Source organism: Gouania willdenowi, chromosome 19, assembly GCF_900634775.1.
Source record: "Gouania willdenowi chromosome 19, fGouWil2.1, whole genome shotgun sequence".
NCBI classification, from domain to species: Eukaryota; Metazoa; Chordata; class Actinopteri; order Blenniiformes; family Gobiesocidae; genus Gouania; species Gouania willdenowi.
The window spans coordinates 5,748,490-5,776,200 of record NC_041062.1 but is presented as its reverse complement, the minus strand read 5'-3'; the positions used below and the strand labels follow the sequence as shown (position 1 = coordinate 5,776,200).

The 27,711-nt window shown below is 38.1% G+C and overlaps 1 protein-coding gene across 2 annotated transcripts in view; it reads left to right on the top strand.

Annotated features, from left to right (window-relative positions):
* The window catches only part of LOC114481684 (inactive ubiquitin carboxyl-terminal hydrolase 54-like), a 65,168-nt gene that overhangs the window by 27,842 nt on the left and 9,615 nt on the right, over nt 1-27,711 (top strand). For both annotated transcript variants that reach the window (XM_028476678.1, XM_028476679.1), the window contains 12 exons: nt 285-419; nt 2,275-2,388; nt 4,298-4,380; nt 7,511-7,616; nt 10,914-11,060; nt 13,932-14,081; nt 14,300-14,495; nt 15,329-15,511; nt 17,184-17,403; nt 18,472-18,840; nt 19,105-19,220; nt 21,332-21,490. In XM_028476678.1, coding sequence (XP_028332479.1) covers nt 285-419; nt 2,275-2,388; nt 4,298-4,380; nt 7,511-7,616; nt 10,914-11,060; nt 13,932-14,081; nt 14,300-14,495; nt 15,329-15,511; nt 17,184-17,403; nt 18,472-18,840; nt 19,105-19,220; nt 21,332-21,490 — 1,978 coding nt within the window. The remainder of the gene's footprint in view (nt 1-284; nt 420-2,274; nt 2,389-4,297; nt 4,381-7,510; nt 7,617-10,913; nt 11,061-13,931; nt 14,082-14,299; nt 14,496-15,328; nt 15,512-17,183; nt 17,404-18,471; nt 18,841-19,104; nt 19,221-21,331; nt 21,491-27,711) is intronic.

Sequence of the window (27,711 nt, the reverse complement as noted above, 5' to 3'; positions counted from 1 at the left end):
CCATGTATAATTGATGGTCTGAAACTGAGGCTAGTCAGTTGTGATCCCCGTCCAACGTGTTTGTTGAGCAACACTTTGGTCCCAGAAGATTGGACGACTTTTCTCACTGTTTAACGGATCGTTTTGATGCGTTTGGACTAGTTTTGTGTCTCAGAGACGCAGTGATACGCAGCTAGCGCTCTCGCTACCAAATGTGTTTAGGGGTGCAGTTTGCATTTGTTGCAGGAGAATAAATAATTAATGGGATTCCATATGTTTTTTTTTTTCTTTTTTTATGTCTGCAGAGTATCTTCGCTCAGTTCCAGTTCAGCAGTGAGCGAGTCCTGCCATCAGATGCACTGCGGAGCGCCTTGGCCAAGACTTTCCAAGACGAACAACGCTTTCAGCTGGGAATTATGGACGACGCTGCCGAGTGCTTTGTGAGTGTGCAACGACACACACACACACACACACACACACACACACACACACACAAAGGTGATTGGTTGGATAAAGACTGAGTTAGAGTAACAGATCAGCATGCATTAAAAAGTTAATTTAAAGTGTGAACTTTGGGAGTGAGAATGTGTGGACTGTGTTTGCAGGTATTTTTTTTCTATTTACTGTATGGTGCTTTGAGACATTTCCGAATTAGTTGTTGCTTTAATCTTTAACCCTTTACAAGTAAGTGACCATTTTCGTATCATTTTCATTTTACATGAAAAAATGCCTCCTTTGTGGCTCCTAGTGAGGATTTTATACAAGGAACTGGCAACCTAAACATAAATAGATCACCTTTACTACTTGTTTGAGTGAGTGGTGTGTGAAGAGGTTAAGTTGATGGTGTGCAGGCGTGTTAAACCTTTGTATACTCATAAGTGGCAGAGTGTTTTTTTTTAATGGTGCACTTATAGTTTACTTGTGGTTGTGAACTGCTTTAAACCCACAACACATGAAGTTGTAAAGGGAAAAAGGACGCCATGGAAAAATGCAAACAAAGTCTCACATCTTGATGAGTTAACACTCATTAAATCCAGAGATGAAGTACTTACGTTACTGTTATTGAGTTGCTTTTATGGGTAATTGTACTTTTTTGAGTATATTTCTAAATCGGTAATTTTACTTGTACTTGAGCACATTTTAAAAGAAGTAATTAGTTGCAATTCTACACCCAACCGTTACTGAGTAAATTATTATTTTTTGTTTTTAAATGATTAAATGTAATACACCAAAACACCATTGAATGCTTGTTATTTCCTCTCTTTTAAAGTTAATAAATGTAGCTATCCTGAAACCCTATATTTTGAATTGATTGAATTCATTGGTGTTATTTTATTTAAAAAATAATTGTACATTTTGACAAACCTTTTATTTTATACAGATGGAAATTAAATGAAGTTCCAATTGTGCAAGATTTGGTTTCTTCCTTTTAAGTTTATACATGAGATGTTTATTGTATGCAAGGGAACCGTGGCAAGATTTATTACCAAAAATAAACGTGGAGGGTGTAAAAGTAACTAGTAACTTTTACTTTGAGTACTATTTATTTGAGCTACTTTTTACTTTACTTGTGTATTTTATGTACAGTATGACTTACTTGTACTTGAGTACAATTTCAATCAAGTAACAGTACTTCTACTTGAGTAGGATAATATCAGTACTCTTTACACCTCCGATTAAATGAGTTTGTGCATATTTCATGTGTTTAAATAATAAGATAATATGGTAATCATATTATTATAGCTGTAAATGTAAAAACTTAGCTGTTTATGGGTTTATTTTGTTGGTGAAATATGTAGGTTTTGCAGAAAATCTCATAAAATTGGTTCAAAAAAAAGCAGCCATTGTTAGACAGTGTTCTGCAGCTTTAAAATTTGACTTCAAATTAAAAGCACAGGATTTTTCACCACTTGGCCCATTAATACACGAACTCTTGTCTAAACCATTGAACTGTTGTTTTAAGCCATTTTTTTTTGGACGCCACTAAACAGCTTTTGTTGATTGTTGATTAAAGTGGTTAAAAGGAATAAGGAAAGAAATGCTTACGGGAAAAAACTTGACTACTTTATTGTCTTGTTCTGTGCAGCCAATCTTGTTGTTGTTTCGTTTCTGCCACATAAACCTCCACCGTGTGTGTGTGTGTATATGTTTTATGTTTGTGTCTGAGAGTGGCTCTATGATCGATTGGTACTAAATATGTTCTGTCAGGGAATCCTTCGACTTTCCCATGAAATAGAAACAAATCAACAAGAGTGTGGACAGAGATGAGAGATCAAACATGCTGTGTTTTTTCAGGAGAATCTGCTCATGAGAATCCACTTTCACATCAGCTCAGAGAGCAGAGAGGACATCTGCACGGCCAAACACTGCATACCGCACCAGAAGTTTGCCATGACTCTGTTTGAACAGGTAGGACAAGCCTCAGTGAGTAAACTCAGTGTAGACCATGGTGCTAACCACGCATATGAAAACGACTTTGATGAGCTGCATCTTGGTTCACTGTGTGCAGCGAGTGACTGCATGGAATGTGTAGGGACATAAAATCGACAGCTATTGTGGGAAAATCTGTTCCTAACTTCCATTTGATTGGATCATTGATCTAGAAACTGTTTTAATTTTCTTTTTATAAGTTATGTCTAAACCAAATATTTGGAAACATTACCTGCATCACTCATTACATTTGGTTGTGGTGTCCTAATGGGTAGAACAGTGTTTTTTAGCCTTTGGGTCACCTAAAAAAATCCATTACTGATTAAAATTATATTTTCAAGTTATCATATAAACACAATAAATCTCAAACAACTGTGTTCTATTCTTAGATTTTCTCTAATATAAATCTAGTAAATAAAAAAAAGCATTATAAAAATATCTTGTTGCTACTATTTGTAATGCCCTTTAATAAACATAATCAAAAACTAATTCTAGGAAGAAAGAAAAAAAATGACCCTGGGGTCGCCAGAAATTTGTGAAATCAAAATGAGGTCATGACACAAAAACAGTTGGGAACCACTGGGTTAAAGAATCGAGTGGTATGTTTGACCCCTAGAGTGAGGTATCTATTCAACAACTTCACTGTTCCTTCTTTATTTTGGATTTTTTTTCTCATTTGTTCCTATTTTTGAACTGAAGAAAATGTGACGGAACAGAATTCTGGACAGTTTTGAGCTAATGTACATGCTTCTCTCCAAAAGAATATTATGCACTATGTGACAGATACACTTATTGATGTATGATGTCCCCTCGCACCTTTTTAGGTTAAACCTAGCTTCTTCTTAAATTATACAGCCTTAGCGTGAAACAGCTTAAACAGCATTGACTGAAATTACAATGTTCGGGTATTCCATGACAAAGTTGTTTGTTTTTTACGGAAGCAGATTAGGGACAATTTTGATCAAATCAAGAATAAAGTTGAAATGTCGAGAATACAGTCGAAATATAATTTCAAGATTAAAGTGAAAAAACTAGATTAAATTTGAAATATTGTGATAAAAGTCAAAGGTTTCTTAATAAATTCAAAATTTTGACTTTAATCTCAACATATTTCAACTTTAATCTCAACATTTCGACATTATTCTTGATTTGCCCAAAATTGTATTCTCCATTTAAAATTGGCCCCAATCCATTTCCGTAGTTTTTCAATACAGATCATTTGCATTAAATACAAAATGACATCTAACAATATCCTTCATTATGATGCTTTAAAAAAAAAAAAGTGCAGAAAACAGGCTGTAATTTTTTTTTTTTTCCTATGTGCATTGGTGTAGAATTCACCACGATAAACATAGTTTCAATTACCAATATAAGTCAATTTTATTTATAGAGCACATTTTAGAACAACAGACATTAACCAAGTGCGGTACAGAGGTTATAAAATGTACACAAGCAAAAGAAACTGAGATAAAATAAATGTAAATACAAAACCAAAAATGCCAGTTCATAGTTTGGTTAAAAAGCCACAGAATATAAATTGGTTTTTAAACGATTTTTAAAAGTATCAACTGTAGGAGAGGTCCTGATAAGGAGGGGTAGGCTGCTCATTGTAATCTATCATCCTTCTCTTTGCACTATAATTAAAAATGAGGATTTAAGGTGTGAAGTGTAAGGCCTTCCCGGGTCATCATTTCCATGTAATTGTTACTCATCGATGTAATTCTATTGTGCCGCTTGTTGAATTTAGCAGATGGAGCTTATAACAGAACGTGTTTATGGACAATAAAGTTTGACCTTGAATGTGGCTGAAAACAAAATTACTTCCTGATAAACATGTGAGACGTTTAACCTCAATATGTCTTTTTTTATTTTTTTCTTCTCTTTGCAGTGTGTGTGTAACAGCTGCGGAGCCACATCAGACCCCCTGCCCTTCATTCAGATGGTTCATTACATCTCCACTACATCCCTCTGGTAAGTCCAACGTACACACACACACACATGCTGCAGTAAATCTGGCAGTAAAGGAAGGTACAGCGTGTTCTCTCCCTTCCTGCCCGGGTCTTTGCTGAATGAGCACCACCCATACGTGCACACGTAAGCGTGCACGATCATGCATATTCAAAAGCATATAAGAGGCTGATCATCATAGCCCCTGCATGTGAAGGTGGATGTTAGCGTGTCGCTCTGCACGCAGGTGCATGGACACGCAAAGGAAGTTGGAGTTTCTGTGTGGGTGTGCACGGCGACCCGAGCTGTTGCATAAGAGTCACACACGAAAGAAGGAAACAAGGGGAAGAAATCAATTGTGGTGTTTGATTCAGTGGACTCGGGGGACCGCATCGATCTATAAGTGGAACAGTTGGCCAGAACGATTTAACAGGAAGAAAATAACAGGAAGTTTTGTTTTATTTGTCTCAGAGAAATGAAACACTGCAGAGGAAATTGAAGGATGAATGGAGGCAGAACCCTAAACAAACACTGCGTGTCTAGGTAGTTGTGTGTTTGTTTGCATTGGAAAGCATTTTTTTTACTATCAAATACCAAAAAATCAAGTGAGTTCACTGTAGTACAAAAATTGTTGTACCATTGTCTTTCTTTGGCATCAAATTTAATTGTATGTGTGTGAAGAGGTGGCAGAAATCGAGACTGGGGAGGAGAAAAGTTCACATCAGGCTAATGGTGTGAAAAGGCAAACTTAGGTCAGATTCATAACTGGGTAAAAATATGTTTTCTTAATGAACTACAGCGCAAAATGAAAAAGTTTACTCTGCCGAGAGGATGCTAGGTGGAAACAATCTACTGTATATACAAAGCTCTAAATCTGGATATCTGCTCCTTTTTGCAACATAAATTTATAGTAAGGTGTTTATTAAGTAACTGTACTGAAAGGGATGATTCACTGTTTTTACAAAGGTGGCCTAAAACCTTTGAAATGTACTTATAAGCAGATCTATGATAACGTTTAAAAATAGGACTACTTTGCCATTTTTTATCCTGTGTTCTGCCATCTTCAAATCACGTGATTGAAAACATCACATGGCCCCACTGCCTGTAAACATCCAATTGTTTCCTATTGGAGTGAAACATTCAGCCTGACTTTTAGATAATTTAACAGTTTTTTTGGTCAAAATGAGCCACGCACTGTTTAAGGGAGAGTAAAGGCCCCTTAGGAGAAAGCTGCCAAATGATCTAAAAAGCAGACTGAATGTTTCACTCCAATTGAAAACAATGGGGTTTAACTTTCCACAGCCACCACCATTATACCTAAACTTCACACTTGTCACCAGACTGACTTGATTACACAACATAAAAAGCACAATATGTTCTACTATAACTTCACATCTCACTCTCACTTTAAAATAATCAATTCTTCCCCACCCTTTCTATTACCTGCCTTGAGTTTCTCCTCCCTGCTCCCTTCCCCTTCCCCCTCGGCCACCACCCCCTCACCTAGGTGTAACACTGCTCTCCCTTTTTATATCCTCCCTATAATAAATTGTTTCTTACCCTTCCTTAGGGAGGGCTGGTGATAAAATCAAATAATTTATTTTATTGCAATAACAAAATATGCATTGCTGTCTCAAAATGATTGCACTTCTTGTAGTGTTGACCTTTGACAGCATGTGCAGACAAGTGAAAAAAGAAAACAATGGGATTTTTTTAGGCAGTGTGACATCATCAATCATGTGATTTCAAGATGGCGGAACACAAGCTCTAAAACGGTAACGCAGCCCCATTTTCAAAAGTTAATAATACAAATATGGTGCAAAATAATGCATTTTGTTAAGCATAGATCTTTTAATAAGGACATTTTAAAGGTTTTAGGCCACTTTTGTAAAAACAGTGGAGGATCCCTTTAATGCATGACTGCTTAGCTCAGTTTTCCCAGGCAGCAGTTTTCACCTTCAGAAGCTTCAGAAGTTTAAACACAAACAAAATCTGCCTGACATCACAGAAATGCTTTTTATTTTTACTTTGTGTAGCCACATTTGTTGCTTATGTGTTGTATATAATCGACTGTTACAGCCTGTGCATATATTTAGCTGTAAAATTACTTATTCATAATATAATGGCACAGGATGAATTATTAATTTAATGCTCTATACGTTGTTTTTATTCACTGCCAGACTACTTCTACTTCTGGTTATAGACAACCCCCTTTTGCAAATCATACAAAGTTCATTCTAATTCAACGTCTAATTTCTAATCTTTATTGTACATATGTTCAAAGTATTGCTACTTGTGTGTAGGCCAGGGATTCACCATTTTTGCCTCAATTTATGATTTAAATTATTTTGGTAATACAAAAAAAGAGTAAATAATTACAACTATATTGTTTTCATTTACTCTGTATATTAGGATTTTGTATTTTGCAATGTGAAATGTCACTGTATTTGTAATCCTTTTCCACTTAGCATGCTGCTGTTGTATTTTGGAACGTTAAAATAAAGTTGCTCGCCTTAATATATTAATTTAGCTAATGCGAGCAACAATATTTCCAGCAAGTTCATTTTGTCTTCTTTTTCGAAAAAATATGCTAAGGTTTCATTTGTTCAGACAACTTTTTAGAAAATGTACTTTGATCTCTTGACATGTTTCGGCAGCCAATTGTCAGTCTTCCTCAGAGGCGTCTACTGATTACTTTGATGTAGCCTTACAAGTTATTTTTTAAGGAAAACATCAAAGCATCTACCAATTGCTTTCATCAAAGTGATCAGTGATCAAAGCGATCAGTAGATGCCCCTGAGGAGGCAGAAGACTGACAGTTGGCAGTCGAAATTACTTATTCATAATATAATGGCCTGGACAAACTGAACTTGCTGGAATTATTATTGCTAGCATTAGCTGCTGGTGTTTGAGCTTGTTTTCCCATCTCCTGTCCCCATAGTAGCAGACTGCTCCTACTTCGGTGTTCTAGTTTTAATGGTGACCATTTTATCTGATGCCAAATTTACAAAACCAATGAGCTTTGCTTTCATTCAGGGTGATTAAAGAAACTGAAAAATCAAAGTTGTTTACCAGTTTCATTTGCTGTCCAGGTTTATCATCCATTATTGATTGTAAGCAAACTGTGTGTGTGTGTGCGTGTTCAATGTTGCAGTAACCAAGCCGTGAGGATGTTGGAGTGCAGAGAAAAACCCACACCGGACATGTTTGGAGAGCTGCTTCGCAACGCCAGCAACATGGGAGACCTGCGCAACTGCCCCGTGAGACTTTCACACACACATGCACACACACACACACACACACACGTCAATGCACACTCAGCAGCTTTGATTAAAAAACAAAACAGTTTTTAGTTTAATGTTTGTGGGTTCTTGTTACATCTGTCAGTAAAATAGAAACAAAGTGAAAAGTCAGATTGGAATAATTTTTTCCCTTCTGTAGCACGGTAGGTTCATTATTTCTTCCCTTTGTTTTGGTGTCTGTGTTGTATAACCAGGAGTTAATTTGCATTTTTCCCCATTTTTCTCAGCACTTTCAATTACCAGCAGCAGCAGTGTTTGGCATGTCTATGGCGACCTCATTTTCATTCGGCTGTAATCATCATCATCATTGTGCATCAGAAACGCACGATTCAGTGAACAGGCAGCATTGGTTTGACTTATATTTATTAATAAGTGGTAAGGCTAAGAGCATTAGATTTAATGTACATCCAGCAGCGTGGAGGATTATGTAAGAGGAAGGCGTGTTGATTCAGAGGGGATGATGCTCTAAGGAGGGTTTCAGTCCTTTGTTCTGCAGGGTTGTGTTGTTGTGTTGCCACATGGGGAAAACGCTGCCGTTGAATGGATTGGTCTTGGCACGACACACTCTCTGCTCTCTGCCAGTGTCCACACATGAAGCCTCCTGTTGGGCCTCCAGCAGGCAGCGGCTCCTCACCTATTACACCAATGACGCATTTGGGCTTCAAACGTTGACACTGTGCAGTGCACAGTCCTGTGGGGGACGCACAACCTGTGTGTGTTTATCTTCCGTCACGCTGCTCTTTTGTTAAGACCACGTTGGGCTTCGCTCAAACAAACGGCTGGTATTTGGATGAACGTGCGGCTGCTGGAAGAGACTGTCAGCAGCAGATTGGAGTCTATGCGCGCACGTGTGTGTGTACTTGATGCCACATTTTTTTTGGATTGGGAAGATGGCTTCAGTTGGATGTAATGAACAGGATAGGAAGTGTTTAACCTCTTTACAGTGAATTTCTATTTTAAAATCCATAATATTTCAACTAAACTTCAATGAAGCAAAGAAGAAACACCAATCAGCTGTTATTATCAACAGTATCAGTATTGTCCAATATTGATATTCTGATATTAACCAATACCGATATTTACATTAACACTCCTCCCTCCACACCTAGTTTTAGGTCACATAGTTTACTTCTCCATAGAAATGGCCTACTTATAATTTCATGTATCTCACAATAAACATAATTTGGGCAAGATAAGAATACTTATTCAACTTTATTTATGCTAAATAGTGCAATATTTCTCTAGTCGTTAGTATTGTGAGTCCTTTTTTGTGCCATAAATTAGTCAAACAGTAGAAATTATAAAAGTATCATAGTCGCACAATGTGTTCACATTTTGAATTATTTTTCTTTGTATATTGTGCAAACTTTTGTTTTACCTATATTAGATATGAATTTACTTATTTATTTCTTAATGCATTATTAACATTTTCATTATAAACAAGAATTAAATTTTTTTACGACAGTGACAAAACCAAAAGTGACCTTTAGGGGGAGCGCTAAGCGCAAGTTACTTAGTTCTGCTTTAAATAAAATTACGATTTCCCACGTTTGTTTAAGTTTGATTAAAAGCCTTCATTTATTTAAACCATGAAGAGCTTTACAAACAAACATTAAAATCTTAAAATCTATTCTAAACGTAGTTAATATGTCATGTTGTTGATGTCATGATGATTTTACTGATGATTTTAATTGATTTTACTGATGATTTTAATTGATTTTACTGATGATTTTAAATGTTCTTATTGATTTTAAAACAATTGAATGTTTTATCATGTAAAGCACATTGAGTTGCCTTGAGTATGAAATGCGCTATACAAATAAATTTGCCTTGCCTTGCCTTGTCTAATAAAATACAATTAAATTGGGTTAATTACAGTTTTATAATCCTTGCAGGGCAGGTAAACCTTTACTTTGGATACAATTCCTAAATAATAAAAGCTGTTTTTAATATTAAGCTAAACAACCTTTACCTGGCTACAGTCTGAGAACTTTCACTGGTGTGTCATCTGAGACCAGTTTGTATCATTTCCTTTAATGCCTGGTTTGTTTACTTCCTGTTTATGAATTCTAATAATTTCCTGCTAATCCTCACTTCCTCTGAGGTGCTTTATTTTGTTCTGAGCAAGGCTTTAATCAGCATTCTGCAGAACTGCTGCATTGTTTGAACAACAGCCGTGTTATGTAACTCAAAGTCATTTAAAAAGGACAAAAAGAGGGGAAAAGATCACTAAAATTTTGCAGAGGCTACTGTGGGGACTTTTGTTTTTATTAAGAGGCCAAGCAAGTTAGTTTGCACCACAATATGATGAATGATAATGTCAGCAGAGAGGGAACATGTCAAAGTGAGAGTGCCGTGTGTGTGTATGTGTGTGTTTGGCAAAGCTTCTGGTTACTAGAGTGTTTTCAGGCTGTTTCCAAGCTCGCTCTGCCAAAAGCCGTGTGTGTGTGTGTGTGTGTATCTGTGTGTGTATCTGTATGTGCGTAGCTGCTTCATGGTGGGTCACGACTCAAAGGAAGTACTCGGAACAAGCGGTTCTGAACTCAACAGAAGGGCCCAAAGGACAAAAAACGACTTAGCACAGCTCTTTTTTTTTTACTCCTTCACTTCTCCTCTCTCTGCAAACTGTGATCCTTTGTTGATTTAAGTTTTACATTACACTGTCATTATTTGTCATTGGCATGAATAAGATGTCATGAAGGCTGTCATTAAGTATCGTTCGCTAAATTATGAGACATTTGGAGCCATGTTGGCTTTTTTTGGGTTTGGTGGATGGATCTAGTGGGGTTCGGTAGGGTTAGGGTAACAAACAACACTTAATGACAGACTTAATGACACCTTATTCATGCTAATGACAGGTGTCATGTCATAATAATGACAGCATAGTGTCAGCCTTTACTGTATGTATAAAACTTCAACTAAAGTGCTACCGAATATTTCATAAGTCCACAATTTATAGTGTAAAAAAAAGCTCAGGGCTGCTGTATTGCACAAAAGCACAAGGAATTTTTTGTCCAGTCAGGAAAGACTTTTGAAATGCAACCTATATAAGAAGTTAGTCGCCTCCATGACAGTTTGTTCAGAACCAAATATTCAGATAACCATACAATGTCTTTGCGTTCCACGGAGGTTTACGTCACTGAAAAACATTAAATGGAAAGAAGAAAACCGTCCATGCTTCATTCAATACAACAAAACATCTCCTAAAAATAAAAAAATAAAATCCTCTTCTTTTTCTTGATTTCTCGTTTCCAGAGCAACTGTGGAGAGGTGCTGCGCATCCGTCGGGTGCTGATGAACTCCCCAGAGATCGTGTCCATCGGGCTGGTGTGGGACTCGGACCACTCTGACCTGGCAGAGGACGTCATACACAGCCTGGGAACCTGCCTGCGTCTTGGAGATGTGAGGGCATCGCACAATCACAACATGAATTTATTTACCTGGATGTTATAAAGCCTGTTTTCACATTTCAAAGTCGGTGTCAAAAAACACACACGATTTATGTAACAAGACGTAACAAACACAAGGCCCAGGGGCCAAATCCGGCCCTTTGGAGCATCCAATTTGGCCCGCATGACATGAATCATTGTGTAAATAAAACTTGACAATATTTGTAGGTGCTCGCCATTTTGCTGGTGCTTATATCACATGATGGCAGTCATTTTTATTGTTAAAATTCTTACAAAATCTTTAAATTTTCCTCAAATTATACATATTCCTTAAAATAATTGAAATTAGTCAAAAAATCGAGTAAATTTAAAGTGTAGATCCTGTTGGAACTGATATCTGTCACTTGTTGCTTGGATATTTTCGGCTTTCTACATATTTTGTATTTTGTGTATACATAGAAATGCAAACTCGGGGTTCTCGCCAGCGCTGTTGAGTGTAGGGGCCCTCCATGCTGTGATTCTGATCAATGCGTTTTGACCAGCGTAGGGGGCTTTTCTGTTGTTTTTAAATTATTTTTGACACAAAAGGGACTTCCAGGCATGCATTGGTTGTTTTAACTCTCTTTAATCTGCGTAATTCTTAAATCTGCCCCTGGACCTCCCTATAAGACTTGTGCGCCAAGCGATCCCTCTATGCTGTGAAATATTGAATGGACAGAAAGTGGGCAAGGCTACGTTTGATTTTTCAAAATAAAAGCCAGGGTAATAGTCAGGAAAAAGTCAAATATTATTTGAAAGTGACTTTTAAAATATGGCAATAATACAGTATAATGCAATAATAATAATTTGTCATCATTGTAGTCATGAAATCCACATGCACACATGTTGTAGTGTGTCATATTTGCTTCCCTCGAGTGTCAATGTGTGCACAAATATCACTACGAACGCAGAGTTATATAGTTAGAAAACCAACATGCATACTTCTCCTGACCAGCACTTCCGTGTCATGTTTATTCAGTGTATTTCATCATGGCTGTCTCCACTGAAACTTCATCCTGAAGTGATAGCCATTTATAATGGATTAGTGAATATGAATATATGCTACAGTGAGTCAACTTTTACCCATTATCGTCTCTCTTTGCCGGCGCCACAACTCAGGTTTTTTTTCCCCCTGAATGCAGCTCACAGTGAGATTGCAGTGAGAGTTTAGTTCTTTTTCATGTCACTGTTCAAAGCAAAGCCATCTGTTTCACTTCCCTACTGCAGCTTCCACTTTGTCTTTCTTCTGAATCTGTCTTCTCTCCGGTTTGATAAAATGCTTAAAATCCGCTCTACCTTCAAAACTGAAACTTTTCAGTTTCGTCTCAGAGGATAGACTTTATATCTTCCAGGAAATTGGAAGGTTTAAGAAGCTTTTCACCCAAAAATGTGCCCTTTGATCTCATTTCAGCTCATGGTGACATTTTAACAGGGTTGGGGTCAATTATAATTGTAATTGAAAAAATGTGTTGCTGTTGTAATCATAATTTAATTGTAATTGGCATGGAAATTCTGTAATAATAATTTATAATTTAATTAAAAGCAAAACTGGAGAACAATGTTACAGTTCTGTGGCTTACACATACACAGTTACCAATTATTAAAACATGTTTTCCCATGACCTGTCGGTTCTCTTGAGGATCATTTCACCATTTAAAGAAAAAAAAAATGAAATTGAGATGTGTACTTACAGAAAAAAGGCTCAGACCAAAAATATTAATATTAATATTTCGATGGATAAGGATGCCTGATATTTTTTAGTGTATTTTACAGCTGATTTAAGACGTGGGTCAAAACTGACCCATTATTATAAGAGATGCTAATAGGTAGCTAACACAAGAGGAAGGTTACGTTTTATGGGGTTCATTATTTCAGTAATTGTGATTTATTGTAATTGAACTTCAGTAATTGAGAACATAATTGCGAGGATGCTAATCTTAATGCTATTACTAGGTTATTTTTATTGCTAGGTTCAGCTGCAAATAAATAAAATAAAAGGAAATGCTAATGCTAGGCTAATGCTGTTGTTATTTTATTGCTAGGTTAATGCTAATGTTAGGTAAAGGCTAGGGTAATTCTAATACTAGACTAATGCTGTTGCTAAGCTAATACTAAGGCAAGGTTAATATTATTGATATGCACATGCTAATGCTAGTTTAATGTTAGGCTATTTTTTAATGCTCGGTTGATGCTATTGCTAGGCTAATGATAATTTTAAGCTACTGCTAGCTAATATTAATGTCAGGTTAATTCTCGTTAATGCTAAGGCTAATGCAGTAGCCAGCACCTTGCATTTTCTTCAGGAAATGCAAATGTTCTTGTTATATTTAACTCTCAGGGATAAAAAAAAATAGTTGTAATAAAAATGCTGGTCACTGTAATCGTAATTGAACATGGATAATTGAAGATGTAATTGTAATTGAAAAATGTAATTGACTCCAACCCTGCATTTTAAACTCAGGTGGTTCATTGTGTCAGGATTTAATGACAGGTTGATTGTTGAATGACTTTTCTGTGTGTGTGAAAGTGTGTTGGGCTGCTTTATCTGCTGCAGGTGACCTTTACTGAGACATCAATGTGAGATGTGGGCAGAGTTAGTGCATGAGCAGCTGCAGTGTGAATGCAGCAGCAGCAGTGTTAGTGTGCTGTTTACAATAGGACGGCAGTATGTGAGGGATTACCGCATGCAGCATCTATACTTGCTTGTTTTCACAGTAACTCCTGTGTTTCTACCTCCCCTCCTACCGGACACCTCGCTCCTGCACGTGTCCCCCCTCCTCCTCCTATCCCACCTCCCTCCCCTCTCTTCCTCACTCTCTCTCTCTCTCTCTATTTCTCACTGTAGTTGTTCTACCGTGTGACAGAGGAGAGGGCTCGCCAGGCAGAGCTCTACTTGGTGGGCATGGTGTGCTACTACGGCAAGCACTACTCCACCTTCTTCTTCCAGACCAAGATACGCAAGTGGATGTACTTCGACGACGCCCACGTTAAAGAGGTGAGTGTATGCAGGAGTTCAGTGGATTTTGTGCATTTGAATTGTCCTTGACACGTCACTGACAGTTCACACAGGTCAGTGACAGTGTGATAATATGATATGATTAAAAGGACGCTCAGCAGCACAAAATGCGCTCGACCTTCTGCTTTTTGTCGGAGTGTGTGTAATGTTATATCTGAACATGAATAGTCGTTTCTGAGTGTGTTTTTTGGATGCAGATCGGACCCAAGTGGAAGGACGTAGTGTCGCGCTGTATCAAAGGCCACTATCAGCCCCTGCTGCTGCTCTACGCTGACCCCCGTGGGACACCCGTAATACTGCAGGACGGCCCCAACCCCTGTAGCAGCTCCAACCCGCAGCTGGAGCTCCGGCACTGCAGCAGCAGCAAAGCCGGCTACGACAGCGAGGACTCAGGTACGAGAAAGTCAAGCAAGAAATTAAAGTTCTTGGCCGAAACCGAAAATGAGAAGTTGCTTGCAGTGCACACAGGGGGGCAGACATCACCTGCTCAGCAGCTGATCCTCTTCCACAGAGCGTTTAAATGCGTCATTTTAAGTGAAGTTTTCACACGGTTAAAAAACCATTTTTTGTTTTGTTGCACCTCAGATGTGAGAATGTCGATTTTCATCTTGGAAAAACTTATTTTCTTGTTTGACCTCATTGGGCGGGGCCTCCGTATGAGAAAACAAGATCGGATGAGTTTGTTTTTACAAGGGATGCACCAAATTGAAAATTCTTGTCCGAAACCGAGGCAGAAAACCGAAACCGAAATTATTATTCCATTACATTTATGGCTCTGAATGTCTACTAACCTCACTGAAGCAAAAAAATTGCTCTTACAGGATTTAATTAATATTAATGCTTCAAAAAATAAATCAATTAAAAATATGAAAATATTTATTTAACACTGACATTAAGTAATATTGTACAGGCCTATAACTGACTGGGCTGCTGGTAGATAGTCAAATTAAATTTGTTCTCTCATTAAAACACAAAGTGCATTGAACTTCTTGTTAAAAATCAGCTTCTCTGCTTAATTTAGTATCTATGCATGTTCTAGGAGATGCACACAGAGCGTATGCGTCTACTGTCAGCGATGTTTGCTTGCGTCTTTACAACATCCTGTTTCGTTTGCCTTTTTTCAGTTGCTGCATCACTTGTTTTTTTTTTTGTCTGACCAGACCTCAGAGTCCGTGTGCAGCACTTACCTACCTCTGTAAACAAATGGAGGTCACTTCTCTCTTCAGGTCGGGAACCGTCCATATCCAGCGACACCCGCACCGACTCCTCCACGGACAGTTCGAGCCACCGAGCCACTCGCAGTCGCCCCCTCCACCAGTCGACGGGGAGCCACTTGTCCTGCGAGTCCCAGACCACCGTGGTCTGCAACTACAACCTCATCACACCGCCACTGGGCTCTGACACTGGAGGTAAGACTGTAAGTGTGGAGTGCAAATACTCACACTAAGGCTGCCTCCCATTACCCACACTTGCACCCTTGTGCCCCTTGGTTGCGTGCTCCTGCTGAAGGGTGCGAATGTGTAGGGTGTCCCAATCCTAAGGAGTGTGCTTTAGCTCCACCCACTATGCAAGTTTCATGCACATCTGTGTGAATAGTGCATGCAAGCAGACTTTGATGAAGGGAATTACCCATAAATCCTTTTGTCGTGGGACGCTCCAATTAAAAAAAAAAAGAAATTGATGATATAAAAACTGTCACAGTAAACCATGCTGCTTGCAAAAATGGGAGAAAAATGTCTTTTCAAGTGTAAATAATGTATCAATTATGTAATTTCTGTAATATGTATTATATTAAAATACTTTTTGTATTGGAATGGCTTTGGTACATGTAGTTATGTCCCGTACATGTCCCCAAATTCCTTGTAATAGTGAAAATATTCAACATACATGAAATGGCTGATTCAATTTCTAATCTTTTACAGGGACAGAAAAAAAAATACACTTAATTTTATCCAGTTGAGGACAGAAAATTATGACGTCCTGACTCAGGTGGATGGTGTAACCGCAAACTGTCCTAATTCTACCCTCTCAGCACACTTGTTCCCTTACACACTTTACATCCAAAGTGCACTTTAACCAAGTGCGCCCTTTGTGGAAGTCCGTAGGGCGTAGTGTGTGTATTGGGACGCAGCCCACATTCTGTTAGTCTAACACACTTTTGTCAAACTCAAGGCCCAGGGGCCAAATCCAGCCCTTTACACCAGTGCTTCTCAAACTTTTTTGGCTCAAGTACCATCATTCTCTTATTTCTGAATCGAACCCCTTTGTCCAGCTTCAACATTTTGCTCAAAATACTATAAAAAAAGAAAACGTAATGAGCATAATGATGGAATGAATGAGCGATAACACACATTTGTAAATAAATGAAACAGTATTTAGTGCCTCCTGAATAGATTTATTTTTACAGTTTTTATAATTTCCAAAATGATAAATGAGGAAATGAAAATAACCCTTGTATTTTTAGTTCATGTTCATGATTAGTATTTTTAACCAAAAGTACACATTTTAATATCCCCATATTTTTCATGCTCTTATTTGTTAATTTTCCACTCTCTCTTTCTCTCTCTCTCTCTCTCTCTCTCTCTACCCCCTGTAGTGCCATTGCATACCCCTAGGGGTACACGTACCCCCATTTGAGAAAAAATGCTTGAGACCATCAAAGTCGGCCCGCAGGAGAAAGTTAAAAAGACAGAAAAAACATCAATTATTGTCCAAATTACCAAGCAATGAAGTTGTAGATACCTCAAATATCTAAATACACAAATTCAATGAAACTCCACAATATTTGGAGGATTGCAATTTTCTAATGCTTTTTCATCATTTTAAATCTCAAATTGTTCAAAGAACTTTATTTTCCTGAAAGCATTTCACATAAGACACACAACAGAGAAGATAATTGTGGAAATAAACAAAGATCTAAATATTAAAATGGAAACATAATTCAACTTATTTACTATTTAAAAAAAGCTGTTCCACTTTTTATTCTTTTCATTCAAAAGGACGTTACACAAGAGAGACGACATTAACTTTCTGTGACACTTTTTCTCCTCTTTTTCTTCTTCTCTGTTTTCCTGCTTTCAGACTCAGCAGTGGAGGGTCCGCCCCGCCCTCCCTCTCCTCCGCTGCAGGAGTACAAGGAGACGGCCGTGTTCCTCCTCTCCTCCCGCAGGCCCCTCACCTCCTCTTCTTCTTCCTCTCGTCCGCTGTCGTCGTCCTCTTCGTCAGGAGTCGGGGGCTGCGAGAGTGGGGTCGGCGGGCCTCACTGGGAGGATGAAAGCACCAGCAGTGAGAGCAAGTCCAGGTACATGGACACACTTCGGACCTTAAAGGAGGTCTAAGTCATATTGAAATAAGTTGATTTTAATTAGCATTTTACAGTCAGATCACTGTTATTATTCACCACTTTTGCATACTTAATCACTGGAATTAGGGAGTAGTGTAAACATCCAGCCAACTTTTTTAAGCCAGTGATGCAGATTTTTTCACTCTACCGTGGCACATTTTGTAGTGCAGTCGTCACTACTTTTTCTACTCAAGGTTTTACAGTAAAACACGAAACGGAAAAAAACTTGATCTATTTTATATCATCTGGAGTGGAGCTTTCCCAGCATACTTTGCAGTGTGTTTTAAGATCTTGTTATTCATTACAAAATTGAATTCACTTTGTGTTTAAGAGTCCTGCTTGCATTAATATGTCACTATGAGTAACTAATGTGATATCCTGGTGGTGTTTTCTCTTTAATCTGGTTAAAGCTTTTGCAGCCTTAAAAAGAGTTGCAACACTTTTTTTTATTTTTTATTTACATTTTTTAAATAAAATTTTATCATTAACAAGCTTTGTTTTAAAGTCACATATATTGAAAGTAATATGGAATATCTCAGAGTAATGTATATTTAAAAAGTGAGTTCCAGGAATTTATTAGCCAAAGATAAAGATATTTAGCATAATACATTTAAAAAAATCGTGCATAATTTAGGGATAAACCGAACTAAAAATGCCTGGTGGTAGATTTTAAGACATGGCTGGAAATGTGAGTAATTGTGAACTAAAAATAATAGATAATATCTACTGACTAATTAAGTTTTTTTGACTGTGTAAGCTCACTGTAGCATTGAATAGTTTATGCTACTAAGTTTGTACTTGTACTCATTCCTTTGAATGTGTACAACCAAGTTGTTTGGATACATAATTATTGTTTGAAGTCAGTTATTATGTTAAAAATATCACCATGTATTTAGCATAGTACAATAACAGCTTTTTTGATTTCAATATTTCATATCTCCTGTTATGAAGGATCATTTACTATTTTTCATCTTTTAGAAAATAAATTCCAGCCAATATCACAAATCTTCTTGTGCTTCTCTTCAGTTCCTCTGGAGGCCATTACAGGCCAACCTGGAGACCCAGGAGAGAAGCCCTGAACATCGACAGCATCTTTACCCGCCACCGAGGCTCTGCTCTGGGCTATAGCGGTCCCACCGCTCCCCCTGCAGAGTCCCAGGACTCGCCCCCTCTGGCAGGAGCCCCCACTGCACAGCCGCTGCTCCAGGAAGTGGAGAGGAGGGAGGTTGGCGAGTTGGAGGCTGGTTTTGGGCCGCCCAGGTCTCCGGGCAGCGGGCGGACAATGGGTCCCCCTGCACCTCCGCTCCTGAGAGGGGTGGAGCACCAGCCGCGTCTGATTCAGAGGATGGAGAGCGGCTACGAGAGCAGTGAAAGGAACAGCAGCAGTCCCGACAGGTGCAAGACTCACAAATAACAATTACTGTCGCGAGCTCTCAGGCTTTTGCTCTTCATCATGTTTTCCTCTCCGAGGCTGTTGTTTTCTCTTCATCTTCCACTTTGTCAGCATGAAATGTGATGCGAAGCAGAACAAACGATCCACAAGTGGAGGGTTTTATGGCGACAAATCCATCAATGAGAACATATTTTCTGCATTCTCGTCAGTCCTCATCTCGTTTTAATCTGGGCCGTTTTCTCACTTTATTTCCACTTCCTGTGCAGGGAGCTGGGCCAGCAGAAACGAGCACTGATGTCTGGACCTTCGTGGCGTTCGGTGCCCAAATCGAAAAGCAGCAGCGCCATCCTGCAAAAGCTGCCCTCGACGAGCAGCGACACAGGTGAGCTTTTGAACTCTTAGCTGCTTAGATGCTTCCATTAAACTCTGAGCATCATGTCAATAGGACTAATCCAATAATTACTGTTGAATTTCCTGAAAAAAGTTGTCTGAATATTAAATATTATTAAAAAAGAGGACAAAAAGCTTGAGGAAGACTGGCAGTTGACAGTCAACATGTCAGGAGATCAAAGCAAATTTCCCAAAAAAAACAAATCTGAATAAATGAAACCATAACATATTATTCAAAAAGAAGACATTGCTGGAATTATTACGTGGAAGTCAAAAAAACATCAAAGCAATCAGCAGACATTTTGGAAGAAGACTGGCAGTTGCCAGTCGAAACATGTCAGGAGATCAAAGTAAATTTCCTGAAAAAATGTCTGAATAAAAGAAACCTTAACATAATATTCAAAAATACGACATAAAGAACTTGTTGGAATTACCAAGCAGAAGTCAAAGACACATCCAAACGATCAGCAGACGCCTCTGAAGAAGACTGGCAGTTGAAAGTAGAAACATGTCAGGAGGTCAAAGTGAATTTCCTGGAAAAAAAGTTGTCTCATTTTTATATATTTTTTCAAAAAGAAAACAAAAATAATTTGCTTGAATTATAACGAGGAAGTCCAGGACATATCAAAGCCATCAGCGGACACCTTTGAAGAAAACTGGCAGTTGTCAGTAAAAACATGTCAGGAGATTAAAGTAAATTTCCTGAAAAAAGGTTGTCTGAATGAAAGAAACCTGAACATATTATTCAAAAAGAACTTGTTGGAATTATCAAGCGGAAGTCAAGGACACATCCAAGCAATCAGCGCAGATGCCTCTGAAGAAGACTGGCAGTTGACAGTTGAAACATGTCAGGAGATCAAAAAAGTTGTCTGAATAAATGAAACCCTAACATACAGTTGAGCCGTTGTTATTAGCAGAACAGAACCATCTGTAGCAGTTACTTTATTGAGAAATATACAATTAGAAACAACTTTCCTGTGAAAGAAAAATGAAAATAATGACGTTTCATCATGATAATAATATTGGCGTTATTACAGTAGAAGTAATTCCCTTAATGACCAACGGAGCATATTGCTCCATTTCTTTACGCTGTAGCTGAATATCCATTAGTGGAAGCACACAGCACTGTTTGTTTGAAAGGAGGAATGTTTGTGTTTATAGAAATGTAACCATGAAGCCACAATACTTTTATTCTAGTTATTTTTATGTTAATTAACAGAAAGAATGAATATGTATCTTCTTTTGTTGTATTGCAACATCAACCCTGGATCACAAAACAAAAAAATGGAGTTGGCATTTTAATAAATAGTAAAGCCTCAGCATTTTAAAACAGTGTTTATTTTCTTGTCGTGATGCCATTTTTATGTCTTCGACCTCGGATACTTTTTTTTTTCTCTAAAATTAGTTTTTTGATCATGTTTGCTATACAGTGTTATAATACAGAGTAGCCACTATCAGTGCACAAAGTAACAATTAGCACCACCTCAGATATTTTTATAATGCATTTTATTTTAACTAGATTTATATTTGAGAAAGTGAAAGTATCGAATACAGTTGTTTGAGATTGTGTCTGGTGTTTTCATATGAAAATATTATTTAATCATTCTCCCTCTTTCTGCTCTGTATATCTTTTTCTGAGATATGATGTGTTGATTTTTTATTGTGCAAAAATAGATAAATATAAATTAATCAATTAATTAAATAAAAAATGTACTAATAAAAATGTTTCATTGTTATTATTATTATGAAAAAATATTTATATTATAATTATTATTAGTAGTAATGTTGTTTTAATGTAGAATTTTTAAAATATAATTTGTCATCTTTTGAAAGTTTTATTATTTCTAGACATTTTAGGTGACCCCAAGGTTCAAAAGCTCTGATTCAAAAGCATGAAGTATTGGGTATTTCTGCTCAGTGTGATGCTTAAAAAAAAGGCCAAAGGAACAAAAGTCCAGCCTTAAAACTCTAGATTATGTCCAAACTGGATAAATGGCTAAACTGGGAGGATGATTTATAAACTGTGGGATATCAGTTGTTGTTCTCTGCTTTTGTGAAGTCGTGCAGCGTATTTACAGATTGCGTTTTTGTTTGTGTTTGCAGGCTCAGGGCGCAGCGAGCTGGACGAGCTGCAGGAGGAGGTGGCGAGGAGAGCTCGTCAGCAGGAGCAGCAGAAGCAGAGGGAGGCGGAGCGGGAGGCGGCCCGGGGCTTCAACCCCAAACCCAGCAAATTCATGGACCTGGACCAGCTCCAGCACCAGGGTACAGATCAATGTTGGGGTGTGAGTGTGAAACCGTCCCACGAGAGAAAAAGAACGAGTGAATGTTTACGTGTTTTTACCCTATGGGTCATTCCATGCACTTCGGTCTGAAAAAATTCTGACATTTTTACCAATTGTTGCTTAGTAATTCAATTGACTGTAAATATATAATATATTATTATAAGATGTTTTATGTTAATAGTGAAAAACTAATAAACAACAAATGTACGTAGCATAACATGTAATGTACATAGCTCAAAGCTGATCAAATTACAGGAATCTGAGGCGTATTTTAAGTCGTTTACTGAAAGCCCAAACATGTTCCAGACCCAAACTCTGACAAACTTTTTTCCAATTTTGATAGGTTGGCATTTCCACCAGATAGGATGTATGGCAGATGTTTTTACATATTCTGAGGGAGTAGGTGGAGCTGTATTGCTATATCAAATTTCAGTTTTCTATGTGGTGTAGTTTTTGACATATTGGAAGCTGAAAACGGAAGAAAAATAAGAACGCGCAAAAATTTACAGTTTGCCTATTAAATGATTATGGAACAATTGGTAAAAATTGTCGGCCATTTTTGTAATAATAATAAGGATAATACATCAATTTTATATAGCGCTTTTTTGGACACTCAAAGTCGCTTTACAGAATTAAGGGATTATTCTTTCACTCCACACTTAGTGGTGGTAAGCTACTATTGTAGCCACAGCTGCCCTGGGGGAGACTGATGAAAGCAAGGCTGCCATAGTGCACCATCGGCCGCTCCGACCACCACCAACAGTCACTCACACACTACATTACATTCATACTAGGCAATGTGGGTGAAGTGCCTTGCCCAAGGACACAAAAACAGATTTCCAGAATTCCAGGTGCCACTGTGGCACCTGGAATTCTCAGTGGTCTCCCATCCAACTTCTAACCAGGCCCAGACCTGCTTAGCTTCCGAGATCTAACGAGATCGGCCACAAATGACATGGAATGTTCCATATATCAAAATCAGATGCTTATTTAAGTAATTTAATGTAGTTATCCCACAGGTGCTGAGTTGCAGTTACATCACCTTTGGTTTTGGTTTAGCATCACCGTGACCTTTGTGTCCCTGCTTGTGTCTGCCCTCGTCTCCGTCCTACAGTCCCATCTGTTGGCTCATCTCCCCCCCCATCTGTGTCCCTATGCTCCTGTTTTTTCAATTTCCTAATTAACTTGTTTCAGCTAAAAAAAAACCAAACGTGCATCACATTTGTTCACACAGCATTTCCCCTACAGATCCAGAACACTCAGGGCGGGGGTCTTTTTGGTCCAGTGTCTGTTTGTGTGTGAGTGATTGTGTTTTTTATGGTTTTAGATGTAAGATTTGGACTCGTAGCCTACTTTTAGAGGTGATTCGTTCATGTTTCATGTTCGGTGGGGATAAGTTCTACGTGTGTGGTGTGTGCGTGGCTCTAGAAGAGATGTCTGGTTTTTTGGCACGATTAATTGGCCCACATCCTCTTGGATCCTCATTTGAATGTTTCTGTGAGGCATTTGCTTTTGTTGGAATGAAATCATCTTTTTTTAATCCAAATACAATAGAAATATATGATTGTTTTTGCCATTATTTGCTATTCACTCATATATACAGTATGCAGGGTTCTCACTAGGAATATTTCCCAGCATAGGGGGGATTATGTCGCGCGCGAGCGAGGGACACCAGCCTGGAAAAATGTGAATTGTTTAACTCTCTGAGGACCAAATTTAGTGAAGTAAAGCAAAAGTTTGTTTGTTTTTGTCTTTGTTCCAGCCTTACTTTAAAGCTAAAAGTTATTTGTTGAATTGGTGATGATGCATGTAGTTAGTGACTCATCCTTGGTATAGATCCTCCACTAATATGGACAAGAAATACAATTTTATTCAAAAGACTGATTCCAAGATGTGCTTTTCAAATTTAAATGAGGTATTATGTGGGACCTGCAGTAATATTGGAACACAAAAACATACACACACACACACAGTAGAGCTTTAACCAGGCCAAAATAAGAACACCCAGGTCGGGAGAACATGGCCTGAACCCATTTGATCAGAATGAAGCCGATGTCTCTTTAAGCCCGAACATGTTTAAACTCGACGGTGTTCACATCCATGCGCGTGCAAGTAGAATGATTCGTTGCGAGTTATAAATATGACTGACGAGCAGCTTCATGTGCACACAGGCAGCATTGGGAGTAGTTAAGTTGCTGCAGGGGTCCTCAGATAAAGACGGAAGTATCCGAGCAGATCACCTGTATTAAATAGACAGTGCGGTTGATGTACAGTATGTGTTTCTCAGTTATTCTGATTAAAAAGAGAGTTAAAACAACCCGTGCATGCCTGAAAGTCCCTTTTGTGTCCAAGTGTGCAACAAGTATTACAACGGTACCGAATAAAAACGGAAAAAAAACAACAGAAAATCCCCCCTACGTTGCTGAAAACTGAATGTAGGGGGCGCCATCGCTCCATAGTGGAGAAAAATGACACCGTCGAGGGCCCCTATGCTCAACAGCGCTGTTGATATCCCTGGTATGTTTTGTGACATCAAGACTAAATTATTGTATTTGTATTTATTTATCAGGATGTCCTAAATGTTGCAGTCTAAGTACAAACAGGTAGAGGCAGGAGAGCATGAATATTGCCCCAGTATTGGCTTCTCTACAGGAAAAAAGAGGAACATGATTAGAGCATCTGAAATTTAAATACTTGGAGAGAAAAGACAGTGAAAATGTCCCACATATGCTAAACCTCAGACAGCACGAAAACAGGGTTTAGGATAATTCCTCTGAGCCAGAAATTTAAAAAATTGTCAATTTTTACACTCGTATTTAGGTGTTTTCCTACTATTTGTGTTATTTTATAATTCTATGATGCAAACAGGAGTATATATAGTTGCTATATTGGACAAAAGAAAAAACAAAAAACCCTTTCAAAATGTCCATTTATTTTTAAAGTGCAGCACAGCTTTGCTAAGCAGCACCAGTCAAAGTGACAGCTGGAGCTCAGGCTGAGGCCAGCAGCTCAGTGACAAACATCTGTGTGACAGCTCACCTGTCTGAGCAGAGAAAAAAGACATAAATCATTCGCTGTCGTATCCCAAGCAATCCTGTACTGCTGTCAGGCATCAGTAAATAACAAGGTTCCTGCATATCACTCTCTGGATTCTGCCAAAGTTGGGGAAATAGTTTACCATAACCGCGGTTATTTTTAATAGTTTAAGATGTAATTTTATTCTGCTTTTAATATGATTTACGGATGTTTGTGAGTCCAATTCAGGAAAGGCCTTGGATTTGGAAGTAAACACTTTTACCTTTTGCAGAAAAGAGTTTAAATGTGTACTAGAGGCACTTATTCGGTGCAGCTAACGGATTATTTTCAAGGAGCAAAGATGCTTTTCCTCCAGTCATTGGCTGTAGCTGGAAAACATATTCCTTTGCAAAGTAGTTAAAAGAACAATAAAAGTCTGCACTCGTCACTTATGGCCTAGTTTTCATCGGTTTGGTTCTGTGTGAAAAGGATCTTAGCGAGTATTACGGCCCACAGCTACCTTCATATTTGTATCGGCCCAATAAAAGCATGAAGCAGAACTGAAAAATGTAAACTTTGTCCGACAAAGACTCTCAGCTCACATTCTCACAGTGTGTTAGAAGCTCTAATCTGCTTAGCATCTGCTCATTAGCATGGAGCTCAAAGAGCTTCTCTGCTCTCAAAGCCCTGATCGTTGCTCCCGTTATCCCTCTTTTGGAGTCTGTAGTGCTGATCCACTTTGCCCTAGACATGGATTTATTTATTTATTTTTACTCATTTATTTATTTTACTGTAAAGGCTTTCTTTAGTTATATTACACCAAAGAACTACCAAAAATATCTCATCCTTCTCCACTTTCCTCCCACACTTTCTACAGTAATTCACACAACTTTTAGTTACTGTTTCAGTTAGTGGTGTTAGTGTGTTTGGAAAGAACTTAATGAAGAACTGAAGTAATGTCTGCACTGTCTGAGTGTATATGTGGGTAAGAATACACAACTTTGAAATGTATTATAAATACATTATTATATGATATGTGTATAGATATGTACATGTTGATATATATACAGTGTGTGATGTACAATATATGATAAATTGAGTTCACAATTTGTTAGACCAGTGGTGTTCAACCTTTTCCACACTTTTCTGCCAGCAATATAATTCAAGAAGTAGAAACATTTTGTTTAAACTAAATAATGGGTATGACAAATTGAGAAAGTGGTTAAATTGGCAAACAATAAACATGAATTATGGGGAAAATAATTTAAAAGTCGCAATAATGGGTCAACAAATGTGACATTAGGTGTGAAAAGCGGTGGAAAGGGTTTAAAAGTGCCGAAAATGTCTTGAAAATGGAAAAAAATGTGCAGAACTGACATTGAAATTTGATGGAGAAGTGGCAGAAATGGGAGTAATGTTGCAAAAATGCATTAAAAGGAGCAAAAAGATGGCAAGAAAAAGTCATGAAAATAGGTTAAAATATGGCAAGTTTGGTGTAGTTGCAGAAAAAGGTTAATAATAAGCAAAAATGGGCTCAAACTGTTCAAAACATTCTTAGTTTCTTAGTGTCTCGTGGGTTGAGAACCCCTACGTTAGACAATAGTGGGCTCACAATAACGATGTGATACTATATTTTTTAAATTGTTTTTTTTTTTTTTTTTGCCTTTTCAAAAATGTTTTTTAGACCAATTAGGTGAAATTGAATAATATTCCACGGCACAGTGGTTGAAAAAACCTGTGTTAGTGTGTGTTGGAAACATGATGGACTGGCAATGGCTTTGATTTCTTTACATGGGATTAGAATGTATTACTGTGCTTTGTTACAGTACTCAAACAATACTATAGGGACGCTAATCATAGTTTTTGCAAAAAATGTATGTGCATGTGCGTATATCTACATGCGCGTGTGTATGTGTGAGCCTGCAGGGTGGCAGGTTTCTCCCCCTTAGCATCATCACTACTGTCCTGCCTCTCCTAGTGTGTGCTTCACCCTCAAATACCTGACACAAACACGCACGCACAAGCCCACTCCCATGTGAGTACATTCAACCTTGATGAAGTGAGAGGACGCCTCGTAAAAGGAACAGATGGCATCAGTGTGATTATGTAACAGAATTTAGGATCCCACATCTCCATCGATGGATTTAGAATGCAGACAATCTGCCTCCGTGTTTTAAAGGCCGTCAACCATCGAGCTGCCACCAGCATTCGTTTTCCCCTCTATAATAATCAAAAGTCTGTGTAATGGAGCCTCAGCGGGGGGTGACAACATCAAACTGGGGTTTTTAATAAAACATTTTTGCTACAGATGGTTTTCTTTTTTGAAAAAAACGTATTTTGAATTTCCGTTTGGCGTGGCAGCAGTTTAGTTAATTAACTTTTAATACTTAACATATTTCTTAGTTACACCATGAAGTTACAAAGTGGGAGCGAAGCTAAATGCCTGAGGGACTTTTCCATTTTCTTCGTTTAGAGTTGCCGATGCAACTGCTCTTATTGACACAAGTGGAAATCAGATTAATTGTGGAGTCATTGTTACGAGTGGAGTTTACTGCAACAGTAAAAGTGGGGGAAAAAAACTGCAAAGGCAAACTCTGACACAGCAGAGTTGTCTGCTCTGCGGCAGTAGGAGCCAACTTCATATGCTTGTGTTCTTAGCAGGAAAATGAGAGCTTTCACAGTACAACACCCGCATCAACCTTTCTATGTTTAAAAGTGACACCGGTGTGCAAATTCATACAGAAAATCAGAGTTTACAAAGCTTTGCAATCAAAACCGTCTTCAAACTGTGGATTATTGCCAAAAACATGTATTTAATCATTTTAAAAAATTAGGAAAAATTCCGGTCTTTTTACATTTGTGGTTGTTACAAATCAGGCTATAAGGTGGCACATTAAGTCACTCTGCCAATGAACAGTTAACACAACACTTTTTCACACATCACACCACATCTTTCATGACGCGTATAGAGAGATGATCAGATGTCTCTTCTCTCTTAGACTCAGACGTGTGACATCTTCATTAACTGCAGTTTACATTCACAGTAGAGAAGCATAAATCATGGCGTCCCCATCGTAACCTCTTCTTCTGCTCTCACTGTTTCATTTATGTCTTAAATCCATGTATTTCTCTTTCTCTCGCTGTCACTCTCACACGCCCACTCTGTCCTTACGATTCTGTCTTTTC